Source organism: Schistocerca serialis, chromosome 6, assembly GCF_023864345.2.
Source record: "Schistocerca serialis cubense isolate TAMUIC-IGC-003099 chromosome 6, iqSchSeri2.2, whole genome shotgun sequence".
Classification (NCBI taxonomy): Eukaryota; Metazoa; Arthropoda; class Insecta; order Orthoptera; family Acrididae; genus Schistocerca; species Schistocerca serialis.
Genome location: NC_064643.1, coordinates 254,656,604 through 254,675,278, shown reverse-complemented (window position 1 = coordinate 254,675,278; position 18,675 = coordinate 254,656,604). Strand labels below are relative to the sequence as shown.

General features: G+C 44.6%; 1 protein-coding gene across 1 annotated transcript in view; it reads right to left on the bottom strand.

Moving 5' to 3' along the window:
• LOC126484812 (alpha-tocopherol transfer protein-like) overlaps window positions 1–18,675 on the bottom strand; it is a 114,449-nt gene that overhangs the window by 70,139 nt on the left and 25,635 nt on the right. Inside the window, exon 3 of the mRNA XM_050108409.1 lies at window positions 17,022–17,091. Within this exon, the coding sequence (XP_049964366.1) occupies window positions 17,022–17,091 (70 nt within the window). The remainder of the gene's footprint in view (window positions 1–17,021; window positions 17,092–18,675) is intronic.

The window sequence follows — 18,675 nt, the reverse complement described above, 5'->3', positions numbered from 1 at the left end:
CTCTACAGATACACCTTTCTTTGTTGGTAATTTTAACATTACCTCAACAACAAATAGGTAACTGCAGTGCTGATACACTATTAGCTCTTGGTGTTCTGACCAAAATCTCTTTATGAATTTCACATTCTCTGCAAGAAAATTTCAAGGCAATATGAATGAACCCTGGATGCTAAAAAAAAAAAAAAAAAAATAAAAAAAATGGTTCAAATGGCTCTGAGCACTATGGGGCTTAACAGCAACGGTCATCAGTCCCCTAGAACTTAGAACTACTTAAACCTAACTAACCTAAGGACATCACACAACACCCAGTCATCACGAGGCAGAGAACCTGGATGCAACATTGATGTCTTATTTAGTATAAAAACACCCAGAAATACTATAAGCGATACGTCCTCTTCCCAAAGAAAGCAACGAATAATTACGCCCGTTGGATGGAAGACAAACTTCTAGTCAGTCGTCCTTGGTTTGATAGCCAATAAGAGCCTCATATTCCTTTCATGAACACAGATAGGAGATAATGTGTTACCTTACAATTTCAAACTGAAGTACTTTCCGCAGAATACCAAATTCTATTTCAGACCGGCTCACCATCGAGTAAGTGAAAAAGATACAATTGTACAGCTGAAATTCAAATACTAAACAGAAATTTTGGTAATTAATGATAAATAGAGACAGGAAACTTCCAGAGGAATGTAAGGCAAGAACGAAACTGCTTTACAGATATCAACAGAAGCACTGCAGAAATTATGACCACATATCATCACTGAACCGCTGCTCTTGGCAAGAAAAGGCTTTCTTTGGCATGATCAAAAGATCTGCCCTAACCAAAAATTAGCGCAGAAGACATCTTAACACTATGGAATAAGTATTCCGGCTCCAATAACAAGTGTAGATCCCATGCGGACGTTTGCCACTGTAGGCAAGAGTCTTCTCTCTCATTCTTTGAATGTGGAACATTAAAAGCCATCAGATAACTTCTTAAGAGTTAACATACTCACCATACTGAAACATTTAAGCACAGTGTTCGTGAAAATTATCGTATCTAATTCCTTTGTAGAGGTTAAAATATTTGTGTTGAATGTGCTTTTCACTGTGAGGAAACAATTACAGAATCCCAACATATGTGGGCGATTCGTTCAGCGGAAGATGATATCTCTGTGAACTTCCGCGAATGACATCTTATAGAACAACCATTAAAATCATATTTTCAGAGATATATGATCCAGAAAATGTTTTAGAGACAGTACTTAGAGATGGAATAAGAATGCCTGTAAGGTAATTTGGTTGTCGTCCGAAGGGACGAATTTTACCACGGCATGAATAGTCAAGTCTAGTATCAACGTCACATCTGACAGGAGAGACTTTGAAATTCAGAATACACTCACTAAAAATGTGATTAAAAATCGCAGCTACTAAATTTTTCCACGTCGAAAGCAAAATAGTCCGCGTTCAGTATGGATCTGCGAATTTTGTCACTAGCTTTTTCTCAAGATGAAGAGTCAGTAGTGCCGTTACATTCTCCCAAGAGGCAACCTATAACCAGTGTTGCTCACAGTCTTTGTATGCACTCAATAATTCCTGTTAGGAAAACTTTGTACTGATTCCATGCACTAGAAGAGTATTCCAGTGTAAGTCGTAGACGAAAGACTATGTACACGAAAGAAAAGCTGCAGCCTCCGGAAAAAATGAATATGAATTAATTTTAAAAATCTGAAGTATTTAAATGAATTAAAATGTTATATCCACGGGAAAAAGCCAAAGTTCAAAATAAAGCTTAAGTAGATATTTGTGTATATGCTGCTTGACGCTGCGGCACACCAGTCTATCAAAATACGTAGAAGACTTTCGGTGAGCTACGAATAGAATTATTGGGAGAAAGTCTTGCGAGGGAGGCTACACACCGTTAATAACGTCTGAAGCTAAAAATAATCGTTACACATTCATGGTTTTAATAATGCGGTAAAAGAATTTATTGTTTTCTGTAGTCCGAAGACTACTAAGTTACAACTATGAGTTCCAAACGTTTGTGGAAAACAGCTGAATGCGAGAAAATGTGGCTGGTGTCTAAAACCAATTACGTGGTAAGAGAATAGGTAATGGCAACCACTTGCCTCTTCAAATTGACACTCATAAGCTCGGCTTTCTAGGCACGATAAGTTAAGATCAAATGGAATTATATACCACACTGCAACTCGGGTAACGCAGCTCTCTTTGAAGCTGCTGACAATATGTGACAGTCGTAGCCGTGTAGCAATAATGAATGTGACGTTTGTGTGGAAAACACAAACAATATTTTCTCTCTCCTTTATATATCATAATTGAGTTACTAATTAAACTGTAATCAATGATAAATAATGTCTGTTGGTTCATCTACTTAACTTGACACAAAACTCAATTTGAAAACTAGTCCATTTCGCGAATGCTAAGCGAGATTACAGTGAACAGATATGTAAATAATAATTATACTTTCTTTCTTGTGCAAAATAGACTACCACTGACCTACAGGTGTTTCACCAAATACTAGAGCTTTATAAAAGTCCCATTTCATATTTTCATAATTAATGAGCATTGATTTGTGTATAAGAAGAGTGAATAGAGCTTTTATGAATTAATTTGGTAACTGATGACATTTTTGGCAGAAGTATATTCTAAGGGTTACGCACTTCAATGAAAAAAAAGTTTTCTTCAAATAACTTGCGGCAATGCAGCCGGGTGAGATCGTTGACAACAGCCGATATTTGAAAAGGAGCACACCCTGCCATTTTCAGAGCAAGATCACCTTGAAACATGGCAGTGTGTGCTCCTTTTCAAATATCGGCTGTTGTCGACGATCTCACCCGGCTGCATTACCGCAAGTTATTTGAACACTGTATAACCCCAGGGGGGGGGGGGGACTCGGGTATCACAAAGGCTTTCTTTTTCACACATTTATTTGCGAAGCGTTGATTTTCTGTCTTAAGTCTGACCGGGTATTACAGGTGACTGGGATGTGGATGTGTGTGTGTGTGTGTGTGTGTGTGTGTGTGTGTGTGTGTGTGCGTGTGTGTGTGTGTGTGTGTGTGAGTGTGTGTGTGTGTGTGTGTGTGTGTGTGTGTGTGGTGGACAGTGTCGCGTTTCCAGTTGATAATGAGGATGATGAGTATGACGATGCGAAAGGAGAGACTGTCACATGGTGCCAGTTCACAGTATACTCCATGAGAAAATCTAGAGAGGTTTGGGATTTAACCTAGGATACTTGCGCAAAGCCTGGAGATCAGGGACTTAATACCAGCTTCTCCCCTTTAATTGATAGCCACATACTGGCAGTGCAAGAATTTTCTCACTAACAATAATCGAACCGAATACACAAAAGCTGACAGTTGCTGTACGATAGCAATATTTACTGCACAAGGAAAAAGTAAAATGAGAAAACATATCTCTGTATTCTTTTCACCAGATACTCGTATATCACCAGTAAAACATTGATATGTCAGTTATCTTTGTCATAGCGGGTAATGTCATTTACGGCCTCACAGGTAACTGAAATGAAGTAAAGTTGTACGGTGCTGTCTCATGTGCCTGAAGCACACTAATATTCCATCCTTGTTTGTGGATCAATATCCACTGGAAATAAAATGTTGCAACTTCCTGCCAACAGAACATTGAACCAATGGCTTTTTGTTGTGAGATACGTCGCACAGCTGACGGCATTGTGGAACTTGAGCAAACGCTTTTGGGAACCAACAGTTTCATTACATCTATTTCTGACTTTTGGATAGCATACGCAGCGTTCCAGCCTATAGTCAAGCGGCAGAACGCCAGTCGGAAACGAGAGAGAACACAGAGGGCTGTGAAGAAGACGTCAGCCAATTGCACGCTGATCGACCCCTCTCTAAGACGACAACGTGACAGTAACGGCCTCTAAGTGAAGTCAAATTCTACAGCAGCATCTAGATTAGGCGCTTCAAGACAAGCGACTTAGGAACTGTATATACTGAAGAGATTTCTAATTTTGTCTGTCGTCCTTTGCTTGTGACACATATGTGTAAATACAAAGTATTGTAATCGTTTCCTTTTGTAATAAAATTAATTAATACGATATGTTTGAATGTTGTCTAGTGATCCGAGAAGGCAGGCTTTCTAGATTCTACATATTTGACGACAAGGCAGGATTCAGCATTGGCGACGAGTAATAACAAGAACACAGTGCCTGACGTCCATGGATTTTCTTTTGTGTTTTGATGGCGCCTTAATTCTACGTTGTCTTTTTTTGAAAGTGTGTATTTCTTTGCTTCAACAGTGTATCTTATAGTGTTTTTGCTAAACAGTGTTTTCGGTGGGCATTGTGGAAATTTTCTTTGCTTGTGTGTTTATTTTTATTGCGTGCCTTGTCTGTTTATTGCATAATTGTCTCTTATGATATGAGAAACCCACCTCTTCCACCCCCCTGCTCAGATGCCTCAGATGCAAGCGATAGATGCAACGCAGCTAACACAGATATTTCAGTTTCAGACCCAACAAATCGCATCTCTACTCAATACAGTACAGCAGTTACTGGTGAACGCTGGACGCCTGACAGAACAACAAACTACGCCTGTCGCTCCGGGTGCCGTAGCGCCGTTTCGCTGGTTTAATGAAGAAGTAGAATGGCTCAAGTGGTTGCAGCAGTTTAAAGCCCGCGTAATAGCTCACAACGTACCAGGTGCTGCGTAACTCCATTACTTTTTGTCAACAATAGGAAGTGCAGTGTTTCGCCTCATTCAGGAATTGTTCCCTAACGTCACTTCGTGTGAACTTTCCTACGATTGGGTTGTATATTCGTTAACTAACTATTATGACTGACAAGTGGATGTGGTCACAGCGTACCAATTCTTTCATTGCGAGAAACAGTCAGAACAAACTTAGCTCGAATGGGTAACAGATTTGCAGGGTATGGCGAGGAAATACAATTCAAATGTGCTTGTGGTGCTTTATATACTAATGTTATGTTGCATCATGCAATCGTGCACAATGTAACTGATGTCAAACTTAGGGAACAGATTTTGAAACAGTCCAGTCCATCATTCCAGCACGTAGTGCAAATTCTAGATCATTACGATTCAGGTGCTGTGTCAGCCGATAAATTTAAGCTGCCGCGAATTTGTCGGTTCGAGTCATCCCTTGCTCGTGACTGACCCATTGGGCAGCAACAGCCTGCGAGTTCCATGCCACATGAACAGTTCTCTACACAGGTGAACAGAAATAAGTCTCTTTCGTTTTCACGGCAAAAGCGCCAAGACTGTCCGTCAAGTCAAGCACAGTGTTACGCTTGTGACAAGCAAGGTCACGCACAATCCGTCTGTTTGCAGCGAAACAAACATAAGAATTCTGTCCACTTACATAAATCTAGTCACAAGGACAATTTAATTAATGCAGTGTATTTAAAGCCTGCAGCAAGCATTAGCTAAACTAGCAAGCAAACAGTTTCTTCTGTGCTAAGCCAGTCCAACAAACTTTTTGTTCATTTGCATATTAGTGGGAAACATGTGATATTACAGGCAGCTCTGTTACATTGATGAATAGTAACACGTATGAACTGTTAGGCTCCCTACACGTGTCTAAAACTAGTACGCAGCTGACGGCTTGTTATAGACATGACATTCACGTTCTCGGAAATGAACTTTGCCTGCTATGTATCGCTCACATACGTGAACTGTTACTTTCACTGTGCTACAATCACACGATTGTGAGAATATATTTGACCTTGATTATTTTGATTTGTTTGGCTTTCAAATTCAGGACAATGTGTTGTCAGTGAATGCATTCAATGCAAAAGAGAGTGTGAAAGACTTCCATAAAAGGTTTAGGTAAGGCTAATAATTTTGATGCACGTATTACTATGAAAGACGATGCTCAGCCGAAATTTTTCCGGGTCAGAACTTCCCATTGTATTAAGGGACAATGTGGCTGCTGAACTTTAAGTATTGGAAGACAGCGGAAATATTGCGGCCATACAAGTAAGTCAGCGGGCAAGTCCACTGCTTTTGCTCCCCAGACCTTCAGGTCGTATTCACCTCTGTGTTGACTTTAAGTCTACAGTCAATCCACAAACTAAGATTGAAACTTATACATTGCCACGCACGGAGGATCTCATAGACAGATTAGGCGCTGTTCTCTGCTTTTCAAAAATGATTTGCGCGACGTATATCTTCAAATACCTCTAGATGAAGAATCTCAAAACGTATGTGTTATGAACACTCATTTGCGGTTGTTTAAATATGTGCGTTTGCCTTTTGACAGTGCTTCCGCACCACTATTTTACGATGGTATTTGGAACAGCTGACTCCTCAAGTACCAAATTGTTCAAACTATTTGGACGATATTGTCGTAGCAGGTCGTAGACCTCATGAACACATTGCAAGTTTGCGTGCTTTGTTTCGTGTGTTATCTGATGCAGGACTGGACAAGTGTGACATTTTAAACCCGAGTGGCAGTATCTTGGTCATGTCATAAACAGTCAAGGTGTACATTCTCTACAGTCACATACGTTAGCCATATGTGATCTGCCAGTTCTTCTCAGTGTCACAGAATTGCAGTCTGTCCCGGGAAAAATGAACTATTATATTCGGTTCATACCGAATGCTGCACAAATCGCAGCTCCATTTCATCGCTTGGGTCGCGAGAACGTCCCCTTTGTTTGGACAGATGACTACCAAGAAGCTTTTCAAAAACCTAAAGATGCATTGCTCAGTGATCGATTCTTGGTTCACTTTGATCCTGACAAACCGGTTGTGTTTACGTTGACGCTTCCTCTTACGGAATCGGTACAGTGCTTTCACACAGAATTGGTGATAAAGACAGGCCTATTGCTATGGCATCAAAAGTGTTGTCCAAAGGTCAGTGTAACTATTCAGAAATAGAGAAAAAAATTTGAAATTTGTGGTAAGGTATTGTGGGACCAAACTGCTGAACTCATCGGTCCCTAGGCTTACTCACTACTTAGTCCAACTTAAAGTAACTTATGTTAGGGACAACACATACACCCATGTCCGAGGGAGGACTCAAACCTCCGACGGGGAGAAATAGAGAAAGAAGCATTAGCTACTGTATATGGTGTCACCAAATTCCACCACTATTTGTATGGCAGACAACTGTACATAGTAACCTATCACAAGCAATTGCAGTCCTTATTTCACCCGACGAAGCCGGTTCCTGTACAAATTCCAAATATTGGATTTGTTGCTGTCTCAATACCAGCACGAGATTGTGTATCGTCCGACGGTGATGATGATGATGTTTGGTTTGTAGGGCGATCAACTGCGCGGTCATCAACGTCTGTAACAAGTCCCAATTTTTACACAGTCCATTTTCTTTCACAATCAAATATAGTCACTGTCACAAATGATGAAGATGATGATGATGAAATGATGAGGAAAATACAAAAACCCAGTCCCCGGGCAGAGAAAATCCCCAACCTGGCCGGGAATAGAACCTGGGACCCCATGATACAGGCGCAGTATCGTTCGACAGCTCAACATGGTAAAGCGGACGCACTTTCACGTCTTCCGATTGGTCTTGATACAGGCATCGACGATTCTACTGCATCTTGCTGTCACATCGATCTTCAGGATTATGCTTCAATCCTTTCCTGTGAACGGTAGGAAACTTCCACAAGTGACTGAAGCTGGTTCAGATTTGAAGATTTTGCTAAAATACATTTTCACACCTTGGCCTCGCTCATTACTTAGCATAACGAACTCTGTAGTGCGCCGATACTTTGCACATTGGCATAGCCTCGTTGTACAGCAAGGAGTTTTTCTTGTTGGCCGGCCGGAGTGGCCGAGCGGTTCTAGGCGCTTCAGTCTGGAACCGCACGACCGCTGCGGTCGCAGGTTCGAATCCTGCCTCGGGCATGGATGTGTGTGATGTCCTTAGGTTAGGTAGGTTTAAGTAGTTCTAAGTTCTAGGGGACTGATGACCTCAGATGTTAAGTCCCATAGTGCTCACAGCCATTTGAACCAGTTAGTCTTGTTCAAAATGACAGTGGACAGTCACGTGTGCTGATTCTCAAAGCTTTTCAAAAAGAAATGTTTCACTTACTTCACCAAGGACACTGGGGGATCATTCGTACGAAACAGTTAGCGCTTCGACACTGTACTTGGCATGGTGTGGACACCAAATAGGACAGTTGACGTCACAAATTCAGGCATGTGTGGAAAATCGCTCCGCCACAAAAATTCTCTGCTTGGCCTAAGTCGCAATCACCATGGCAACGTGTGCAGATAGACACTGCGGGACCTTTTTGGAACACTCGTTGGTTGATTGTGGTAGACGCTTATAGCAAGTTTCCTTTTGCTGCGCCAATAAATTCGAGAACGTCACGTAGCACAATTCAGATATTGTCCTCTACTTTTTTCCTCAAAGGTTTGCCTGAAGTCATGGTATCGGACAACGGCCCTCAGTTCACGTCAAATGAATTTTGAAACATTTTGTGAAAGCAGTGGCATACTGCATCTAACTAGTGCACTGTTCCATCCACAGTCCAACGGCGAAGTTATGTCAGAACGTTCAAGCAGCAGATGACTAAACTTCACACCGAACACAGCAGGATTCAAACATTGCAACTGCTTCTCACGTTCTATCGTTCGCATCCACGAGTTCGACCATCGCCGGCCGAACTGCTTCACGGCCGCCGCCATCGGACACTACTCCACCTGCTCCACCCTCCTCAGCATCCGGCGCCGAAGGAAGGCTGCAAGTATCGCTACGCGCCGCATGATATTATGTTTTACAGGTTTTTTAGAGGCAGCAGACGGTGGGTGCGAGGCGAGATCCTTCGTTGACTTGGCACATGCGTGTATTTCATTTCAGACCCAGACGGATTGCAGCGCCGCCATCATGCCACTGTCATGTGCATGGTGATCCTTCTGTGTCTCTTCCCCCAGATTCAAGGATCCCGAGGACAGGCCGGCCATAGCAGCCGCCAGAGGGTGTTATCACGACACCATGGGACGACCCCATGGAGACGGAGCCTTCATCTCCTGCACCTCCTCTCGTCCTATCGATGGAGCTGGACCCGCCCATGACGCAGCAGCCGACACTTTCTACATTTTATGGGCCTCGGGAGGTGGACGTGTACCCTTCTGGGAGACGTTTCCTCCAGACCGAAGGCCAGATGGTACGACCGGAAGCCTGATGTCACCTGCAGCCACAGCTTCCGGTCCAGCGCAGCGTCCATGATGCTGCCTCCCCTCTCCTTGTCGAGCTCCTTACGACGACTGTCGGTCGCTTTTGGGAGGAGGGGGGGGGGGGGGGTTGGGTGAGGGATGTTCTAGCGTAAAGTCAAGTGCCGGAACGCCAATCGGAAACGAGAGAGCACAGGGGGCCGTGAAGAAGACGTCAGCCAATTGCACGCTGACCGACCCCTCTCTAGGACGACAACGCGACAGCAGCGGCCTCTTGTGAAGAGGACATAAGCGCCGTGCCGACTAGTCGCGACCACATCTACAGCAGCATCAAGGTTAGGTAGTTTAAGACCAGCGACTTAGGAATTGTATACACTGAAGAGATTTCTTATTTTGTCTGTCGCACTTTGCTTGCGACTCGTCTGTGTAAATCATTTCCTTCTGTAATAAAATTCATTAATACGATTTGCTTGGATGTTGTCTAGCGATCCGAGAAGGCGGGATTCAACACAGAGAGAAAACAGCTGGCTTTAAAATTAATTATGTTTATGAAACCTATTCAGATTTTCACAAGTCAGGTCATTTAACTGAAAATAAATCATAAAGTTAGAATGATTATAATTTTACAAGTACATCACAGATATAGGATGGCAATTTTATTGTTCCAGTAGCTGACAGGGGAATAGAGTAGCTAACAGGTATGTAAAACTATATAAAACATGACGCTAATACCACCAAGACCCACTGTGGGGTATTGGTTCCAACGTTTGATTCCTATTATGGAATACAAACATGACGAAAGGTACCCTCTACTCCTTACCACTTCAGAGAACAAAAATAAAATTAGCTTCTAGGTTCTTTGGCACAGAGAGTATTAAGTGCAGAACAGGGAATCAGTGATCATAAGGCCGTTGCAGCATCCCTGAATATGGAAGTTAATAGGAATATAAAAAAAGGGAGGAGGGTTTAGCTGTTTAGAAAGAGTAATAGAAGGAAGATTTCAGACTACCTAACAGATCAAAACGAAAATTTCTGTTCCGACACTGACAACGTTGAGTGTTTATGGAAAAAGTTCAAGGCAATCGTAAAATGCGTTTTAGACAGGCACGTGTCGAGTAAAACTGTGAGGGACGAGAAAAACCCACCGTGGTTCAACAACAAAGTTAGGAAACTACTGCGAAAGCAAAGAGAACTTAACTCCAAGTTTAAACGCAGCCAAAACCTCTCAGACAAACAGAAGCTAAACGATGTCAAAGTTAGCGTAAGGAGGGGTATGCGTAAAGCGTTCAGTGAATTCGAAAGTAAAATTCTATGTACCGACTTGACAGAAAATCCTAGGAAGTTCTGGTCTTACGTTAAATCAGTAAATGGCTCGGAACAGCATATCCAGACACTCCAGGATGATGATGGCACTGAAACAGAGGATGACACGCGTAAAGCTGAAGTTCTAAACACCTTTTTCGAAAGCTGTTTCACAGAGGAAGACCGCACTGCAGTTCCTTCTCTAAATCCTCGCACAAACGAAAAAATGGCTGACATCGAAATAAGTGTCCAAGGAATAGAAAAGCAACTGGAATCACTCAACAGAGGAAAGTCCACTGGACCTGACGGGATACCAATTCGATTCGACACAGAGTACGCGAAAGAACTTGCCCCCGTCTAACAGCCGTGTACCGCAAGTCTCTAGAGGAACGGAAGGTTACAAATGATTGGAAAAGAGCACAGGTAGTCCCAGTCTTCAAGAAGGGTCGTCTAGCAGATGCGCAGAACTATAGACCTATATTTCTGACTTCGGTCTGTTGTAGAATTTTAGAACATATTTTTTGCTCGAGTATCATACCGTTTTTGGAAACCCAGAATCTACTCTGTAGGAATCAACATGGATTCCGGAAACAGCTATCGTGTGAGACCCAACTCGCTTTATTTGTTCATGAGACCCAGAAAATATTAGATACAGTCTCCCAGGTAGATGCTATTTTCCTTGAATTCCGGAAGGCGTTCGATACAGTCCCGCACTGTCGCCTGATAAACAAAGTAAGAGCCTACGGAATATCAGACCATCTGTTTGTCTGGATTGAAGAGTTTTTAGCAAACAGAACACAGCATGTTGTTATCAATGGAGAGACGCCTACAGACGTTAAAGTAACCTCTGGCGTGCCACAGGGGAGTGTTATGGGACCATTGCTTTTCACAATATATATAAATGACCTAGTAGATAGCGTCGGACGTTCCATGCGGCTTTTCGCGGATGATGCTGTAGTATACAGAGAAGTTGGAGCATTAGAAAATCGTAGCGAAATGCAGGAAGATCTGCAGCGGATAGGCACTTGGTGCAGGGAGTGGCAACTGACCCTTAACATAGACAAATGTAATGTATTGCGAATACATAGAAAGAAGGATCCTTTATTGTATGATTATATGACAGCGGAACAAACACTGGTAGCAGTTACTTCTGTAAAATACACTCCTGGAAATGGAAAAAAGAACACATTGACACCGGTGTGTCAGACCCACCATACTTGCTCCGGACACTGCGAGAGGGCTGTACAAGCAATGATCACACGCACGGCACAGCGGACACACCAGGAACCGCGGTGTTGGCCGTCGAATGGCGCTAGCTGCGCAGCATTTGTGCACCGCCGCCGTCAGTGTCAGCCAGTTTGCCGTGGCATACGGAGCTCCATCGCAGTCTTTAACACTGGTAGCATGCCGCGACAACGTGGACGTGAACCGTAAGTGGAGTTGACAGACTTTGAGCGAGGGCGTATAGTGGGCATGCGGGAGGCCGGGTGGACGTACCGCCGAATTGCTCAACACGTGGGGCATGAGGTCTCCACAGTACATCGATGTTGTCGCCAGTGGTCGGCGGAAGGTGCACGTGCCCGTCGACCTGGGACCGGACCGCAGCGACGCACGGATGCACGCCAAGACCGTAGGATCCTACGCAGTGCCGTAGGGGACCGCACCGCCACTTCCCAGCAAATTAGGGACACTGTTGCTCCTGGGGTATCGGCGAGGACCATTCGCAACCGTCTCCATGAAGCTGGGCTACGGTCCCGCACACCGTTAGGCCGTCTTCCGCTCACGCCCCAACATCGTGCAGCCCGCCTCCAGTGGTGTCGCGACAGGCGTGAATGGAGGGACGAATGGAGACGTGTCGTCTACAGCGATGAGAGTCGCTTCTGCCTTGGTGCCAATGATGGTCGTACGCGTGTTTGGCGCCGTGCAGGTGAGCGCCACAATCAGGACTGCATACGACCAAGGCACACAGGGCCAACACCCAGCATCATGGTGTGGGGAGCGATCTCCTACACTGGCCGTACACCACTGGTGATCGTCGAGGGGACACTGAATAGTGCACGGTACATCCAAACCGTCATCGAACCCATCGTTCTACCATTCCTAGACCGGCAAGGGAACTTGCTGTTCCAACAGGACAATGCACGTCCGCATGTATCCCGTGCCACCCAACGTGCTCTAGAAGGTGTAAGTCAACTACCCTGGCCAGCAAGATCTCCGGATCTGTCCCCCATTGAGCATGTTTGGGACTGGATGAAGCGTCGTCTCACGCGGTCTGCACGTCCAGCACGAACGCTGGTCCAACTGAGGCGCCAGGTGGAAATGGCATGGCAAGCCGTTCCACAGGGCTACATCCAGCATCTCTACGATCGTCTCCATGGGAGAATAGCAGCCTGCATTGCTGCGAAAGGTGGATATACACTGTACTAGTGCCGACATTGTGCATGCTCTGTTGCCTGTGTCTATGTGCCTGTGGTTCTGTCAGTGTGATCATGTGATGTATCTGACCCCACGAATGTGTCAATAAAGTTTCCCCTTCCTGGGACAATGAATTCACGGTGTTCTTATTTCAATTTCCAGGAGTGTATCTGAGAGTATGCGTGCGGAACGATCTGAAGTGGAATGATCATATAAAATTAATTGTTGGTAAGGCGGGTACCAGGTTGACATTCATTGGGAGAGTCCTTAGAAAATGTAGTCCATCAACAAAGGAGGTGGCTTACAAAACACTCGTTCGACCTGTACTTGAGTATTTCTCATCAGTGTGGGATCCGTACCAGATCGGGTTGACGGAAGAGGTAGGGAAGATCCAAAGCAGAGCGGCGCGTATCGTCATAGGGTTATTTGGTAACCGTAATAGCGTTACGGAGATGTTTAATAAACTCAAGTGGCAGACTCTGCAAGAGAGGTGCTCTGCATCGCGGTGTAGCTTGCTCGCCAGGTTTCGAGAGGGTGCGTTTCTGGATGAGGTATCGAATATATTGCTTCCCCCTACTTAAACCTCCCGAGGAGATCACGAATGTAAAATTAGAGAGATTCGAGCGCGCACGGGGGCTTTCCGGCAGTCGTTCTTCCCGCGAACCATACGCGACTAGAACAGAAAAGGGACGTAATGACAGTGGCACGTAAAGTGCCCTCCGCCACACACCGTTGGGTGGCTTGCGGAGTATAAATGTAGATGTAGATGTAGATGAAAGTTGCTGCTCTATCTTCGTTTATACAAAACCGAAGAAAGGAATTTAATGCAGACTTGTAGAAGTAGCCAACAAACATGATTAAAGGCACCCGTCTACTCCTTACCACGTCAGAGAACAAAAATAAAATTAGCTTTTAGGTTCTTTGGAACAGAGAGTATTAAAGTCGCTACTCTATCTTCGTTTACACAAACCCGAAGAAAGGAATTTAATGCAGACTTGTAGAAGTAGCCAACAGAGACTTTACTGTGAGTGATTTAGGGAATGTTAGGAAATCACACACTTACACTATGTGATCAAAAGTATCCGGACATCCCCAAAAACATAAGTTTTTCATGTTAGGTGTATTGTGTTGCCACCTACTGCCAAGTGCTCCATATCAGCGACCTCAATAGTCATTAGACATCGCGAGAGCGCAGAACGGGGCGCTCCACGGAACTCACGGTCTTCCAACGTGTTCAGGTGATTGGGTGTCGTACGTCTATACGCGAAATTTCAACACTCCTAAACATCTCTAGGTCCACTGTATCCGATATGATAGCGAAGTGGAAACGTGAAGGGACGCGTACAGCAAGAAAGTGTACAGACCGACCTCGTCTGTTGACTGACTAAGACCCCCGACAGTTGAAGAGGGTCGTAATGTGTAATAGGCAGACATCTATTCAGACCATCACACTGGAATCCCAAACTGCATCAGGATCCACTGCAAGTAGTATGACAGTTAGGCGGGAGGTGAGAAAACTTGGATCTCATGGTCAAGCGGCTGCTTATAAGCTTTACATCACACTGGTAAATGCCAAACGACACCTCGCTTGGTGTAAGGAGCGTAAACATTGGACGATTGAACAATGGAAAAACGTTGTGTGGAGCGTCGAATCACGGTACACAATGTGGTGATCCGATGGCAGGGTGTGGGTATGGCGAATGCCGGGTGAACGTCATCTGCCAGCCTGTGTAGTGCCAACAGTGAAATTTGGAGGCGGTGGTGTTATGGTGTGGTCGTGTTTTTCATCGAGGGGGCTTGCACTCCTTGTTGTTTTGCGTGGCTCTATCACAACACAGGCCTACATTTTAAGCACCTTATTACTTCCCGTTGTTGAAGGGGAATTCGGGGATGGCAATTGCATCTTTCAAACGATCGAGCACCTGTTCATAACGCACGGCCTGAAGCGGATTGGTTACACGACAATAACATCCCTGTAATGGACTGGCCTGCACAGAGTTCTGATCTGAATCCTATGGAACACCTTTGGGATGTTTTGGAAAGCCGACTTCGTGCCAGGCCTCACCGACCGACATCGATATCCCTCCTCAGTGCAGCACTCTGTGAAGATTGGGCTTCCATTCCCCAAGAAACGTTGCAGTACTTGACTGAGCATAAGCCTGCGAGAGTGGAAGCTGTCATCAAGGCTAAGGGTGGGTCAACACCATATTGAATTCCAGCATTACCGATGGTGGGCGCCACGAACTTGTAAGTCATTTTCAGCGAGGTGTCCGGACACTTTTGATCACATGGTGTATGAAACACTTAATTACAGAAAGGCGCCATGTTAGCAGAACGGCGTTCCTCTCGCCACGGTGACGGTTTACGTCAGCAGCACGGCCGTACGCTCTGCTGGCAAGACGGGTGATTTTAGGGCAGTTCGCTGTGGGCAGACATTTGGGTTTCTTCATCTCCGAAGTCGTGCGGGCACGTCGCTAATTACACTGCTTGAGAAGCACCCAGAAGGGAAGTTTCAAGGCCCTGAGAGGGTATATAATATTATTTCAGTGATAAAAAAGTCGAATCAAATTTACTTATCAATATGACGCTAGAACCCTTCCGGTCTTAAGTCGTGCACTATTTCTTTTGGGTAGAGGTTGATAAAATTGTTGTATCCTTTCCTGAGACAAACTGACCCACAACCACTGTAAATGGTCCTCGATAGCCCAGATACTGGCACTGGGACCAAGTTGACGACCCTGGTGGTCTCAGGCAATTCCCTTTAGAGACAGATCTTGAGAATACCTCAGCATCATGCCGAAAGTTCATAGAGACACACGGCACGTGTGGACGAGCGTTAGCCTGCTAAAAAAAATGCATCAGGACACCGTCGTATGAAAGGTAATGCATGAGGACGCATGATGTCTGTGACACACCATTGTACCATCAGAGTTCCCTCAATCACTACAAGACGTGACCTGAAGCTACATCCGATGGATCCTCACACCACGGCTCCAGGCGTAAAACCGCAGTGCTTCTCCAAAACATCGGAGCAATGGGCTCTCTGCCCAGGTCGCCACCACACGATAACGATGAAGATGAAGATGGTCATCCAGGATAGTGCGGCACCACGATTCATCGCGGAACACAGTGAAATGACGTTCACCAGCAGTCCATGCTCCTCAGTCATGGAATCACTCAAAATGCAGCCGTTTCTATGCGTTAACGGCACTCTACGCTTGAGGCGGTAATTCTCCAGTCTGGTTGCTGCAGTCTCCAACCAATGATGCTGGGATTTCTCTGCCAGTTATCGGACGCTAGACGCAGATGCGAAGGGGCGGCGTTGTGTTTGATGCAGAGTACGGCGGTCTTACCTCGTGGCTGTCACCCGAGGTCAATCAGAACGTTCCCATGTAGTCCAACACTGGGATACTGTCACATCCGATATGTCCCACAAATCTGGACACTGTACTAATTGGCACGCTGGTCAAATGCAGACCTCTCTTATGAGGCGTCGCACGTGGCGTCTTCATCTCTTTCACAGTGCTCACTCAACGTCTGACGCTGTCCACACCCCTTATACAGTATACCCTACGAGATCTAATAACAACACAGAACGCAAACAACACACTTTCACTCTGACAGCCTTCATACATCTGATATCGTGTCTGTCTGTTGAACAAAAAGCGACTGACCGAGCATGTGCTCTGATTTGTTTACACTTCAGACGACCCCCATCTTCGAAATGAAAATGCACCACTCTGTAGTTACCACATCATGTCAAAATGTTCCAAGGGACACACTATGGATATGAAACCTGCGGGTTGCATGCTGTCAATCTTAGTGAATACCTAAGAGACCTCAATGGACGAGAATACGTGCCTGGGAACAATCTCCAGTAATCTCCCTGAGTCTGGACAGTGGTTAAGGTTCTTGAATCGGTGGTGTTACTAGTTACTTCACGACCTACAAAAGGTGTTGACATGCTACTTCCTTAGGGATGCATAAATCAAGACAATTGAACGGAGATTCGATGGCTAACCACAGCGTTACCTCTCTGGAAAGTGATTACAGAACTCCTTAGTGTTACGAAGACTAACGAAACTGCAGGGGGATTTTATGACGCAGACAGGGAATCTGCTGGCAACTAGTACCTGGAGACCAGAGCAGAGTAGTCCGTACCTGGCACTGGCGGCAGGTGTGGCTGCTGCTCCACCCACTCCTTCAGCTGCTGTATCTCATCCGCAGACATCTGTAACACAGAGGAGACCAACTTGAGAAGAGAATATTTTGTTACTTTGTCCAACTTGGTGTTTAGTGCACTCCAATGGACGTAGAAGCTCCAGTTGTGAACACTTGAAAATCCCCTAAGGGTCAAGACTGGCAGAGGAGAAAAATTTTGAGCAATTTGAGTCGAGATTCAATAAAAAAGGAAAATAATTCAATGATTTAAACGCAATGTTCGAAGGAACTATTGGTCGTTTACTAGGATTTATTAAAGACAATCCGAACTCACGGAATGAGGCCAGTTAGGTCTGTGGAGGAGAGCTGTGACCTTCGTCTCGAAGTACATTACATAAAACAAAGTCTTGATCACATGTTACCTTACTAAAACTCAGTACCCGTTTCGGCTTTGCAGCCATCATTGGATCTAAAAATTACAGCAGCCGGACATAGGTGCGTTGTCAGTACTTGATTAGGCGCCTACGTGACGCTGCTCTACTTTTTAGATCTGATGATGGCTGCAAAGCCGAAACCGATACTCAGTTTTAATACAGTAGCAAGTGACCAAGACTCTGACATACACAATACCATCCAAATTAATAAATTTTTACAGTAAGCGACCTTCAGACGTTACAGTTATTGTCTTTTCAAATACCAACTCCTCTCGTCTGATTGTCTAGGATACTTCCTTCATTTATTGCTGGTGTTAATTCGAAAATGCAAGAATATGTGAGAAGTGCATAGCGTCTGCGCGATAGGGAAGCACCCGAGAGACTACCTTTAATCGAAATTCGTAGCATTCATATGAACTGTATTTTCAAGAAACGATTATGGTTCGCTGTCAGCTAAGGGAAATTCGTGACTTCTCAGTTGCCACTGTGCTCTAGCAACCACTCCTAAGAAAAACTGTTTCCAGAACAGGAGGTTTGTTTCTGACACACTTGGTACTTCCAACCCGATAAAAATCTATAAACTTACTTAGTAATAAACTTTGTTCAGACAAGCAAAGAAAAAGCGTACGCCATTTCTTAATGGAAATAGGAAGGCAGCCTAGGGTATAACATCCTACTGACGAGGAACTCATTGTAGAGCATGCTCTGATCTCGATATGGATAAGAAATCAGCCGTGTCCTATTCAAAGGCATCTATCCCGGCATTTATCTTTAAGGATTTAGGGAAATCACAAATGGTCTGAAGGGAATTCTGACCGTCTTTCTCTTCATGAGGACTTCTAGTCGTGGAACACTTCGCGCACCCATCACTTCCTCTGTCAAGAGATACATAAAAAACGTGCTGCTGAGCCTCGCGGCCTTGAAAACAACTGACTCGATCACACTTACAGGTGTGAATCAAGTTGTGGGTTTGGACACCGATGAATCAAAGCTGACTCATTAATCGAAATATATTCTGAAAAAAGGTTTACAAACAAAGAGGAAAACAAATTTTAAGCTCTGAAACCGAGAGGAAAGACAGCACTAGTATTCAATACCAGTTTCACATGTGCTGAAGCATCGATTAAAAGTTACGCAGAAGGTGACCGGCGGTTTTCTTCCGATGAGATCACTTACGTACCACGAACAGTAAACGTCATATTCGGTTTTAAAGGGCTCTA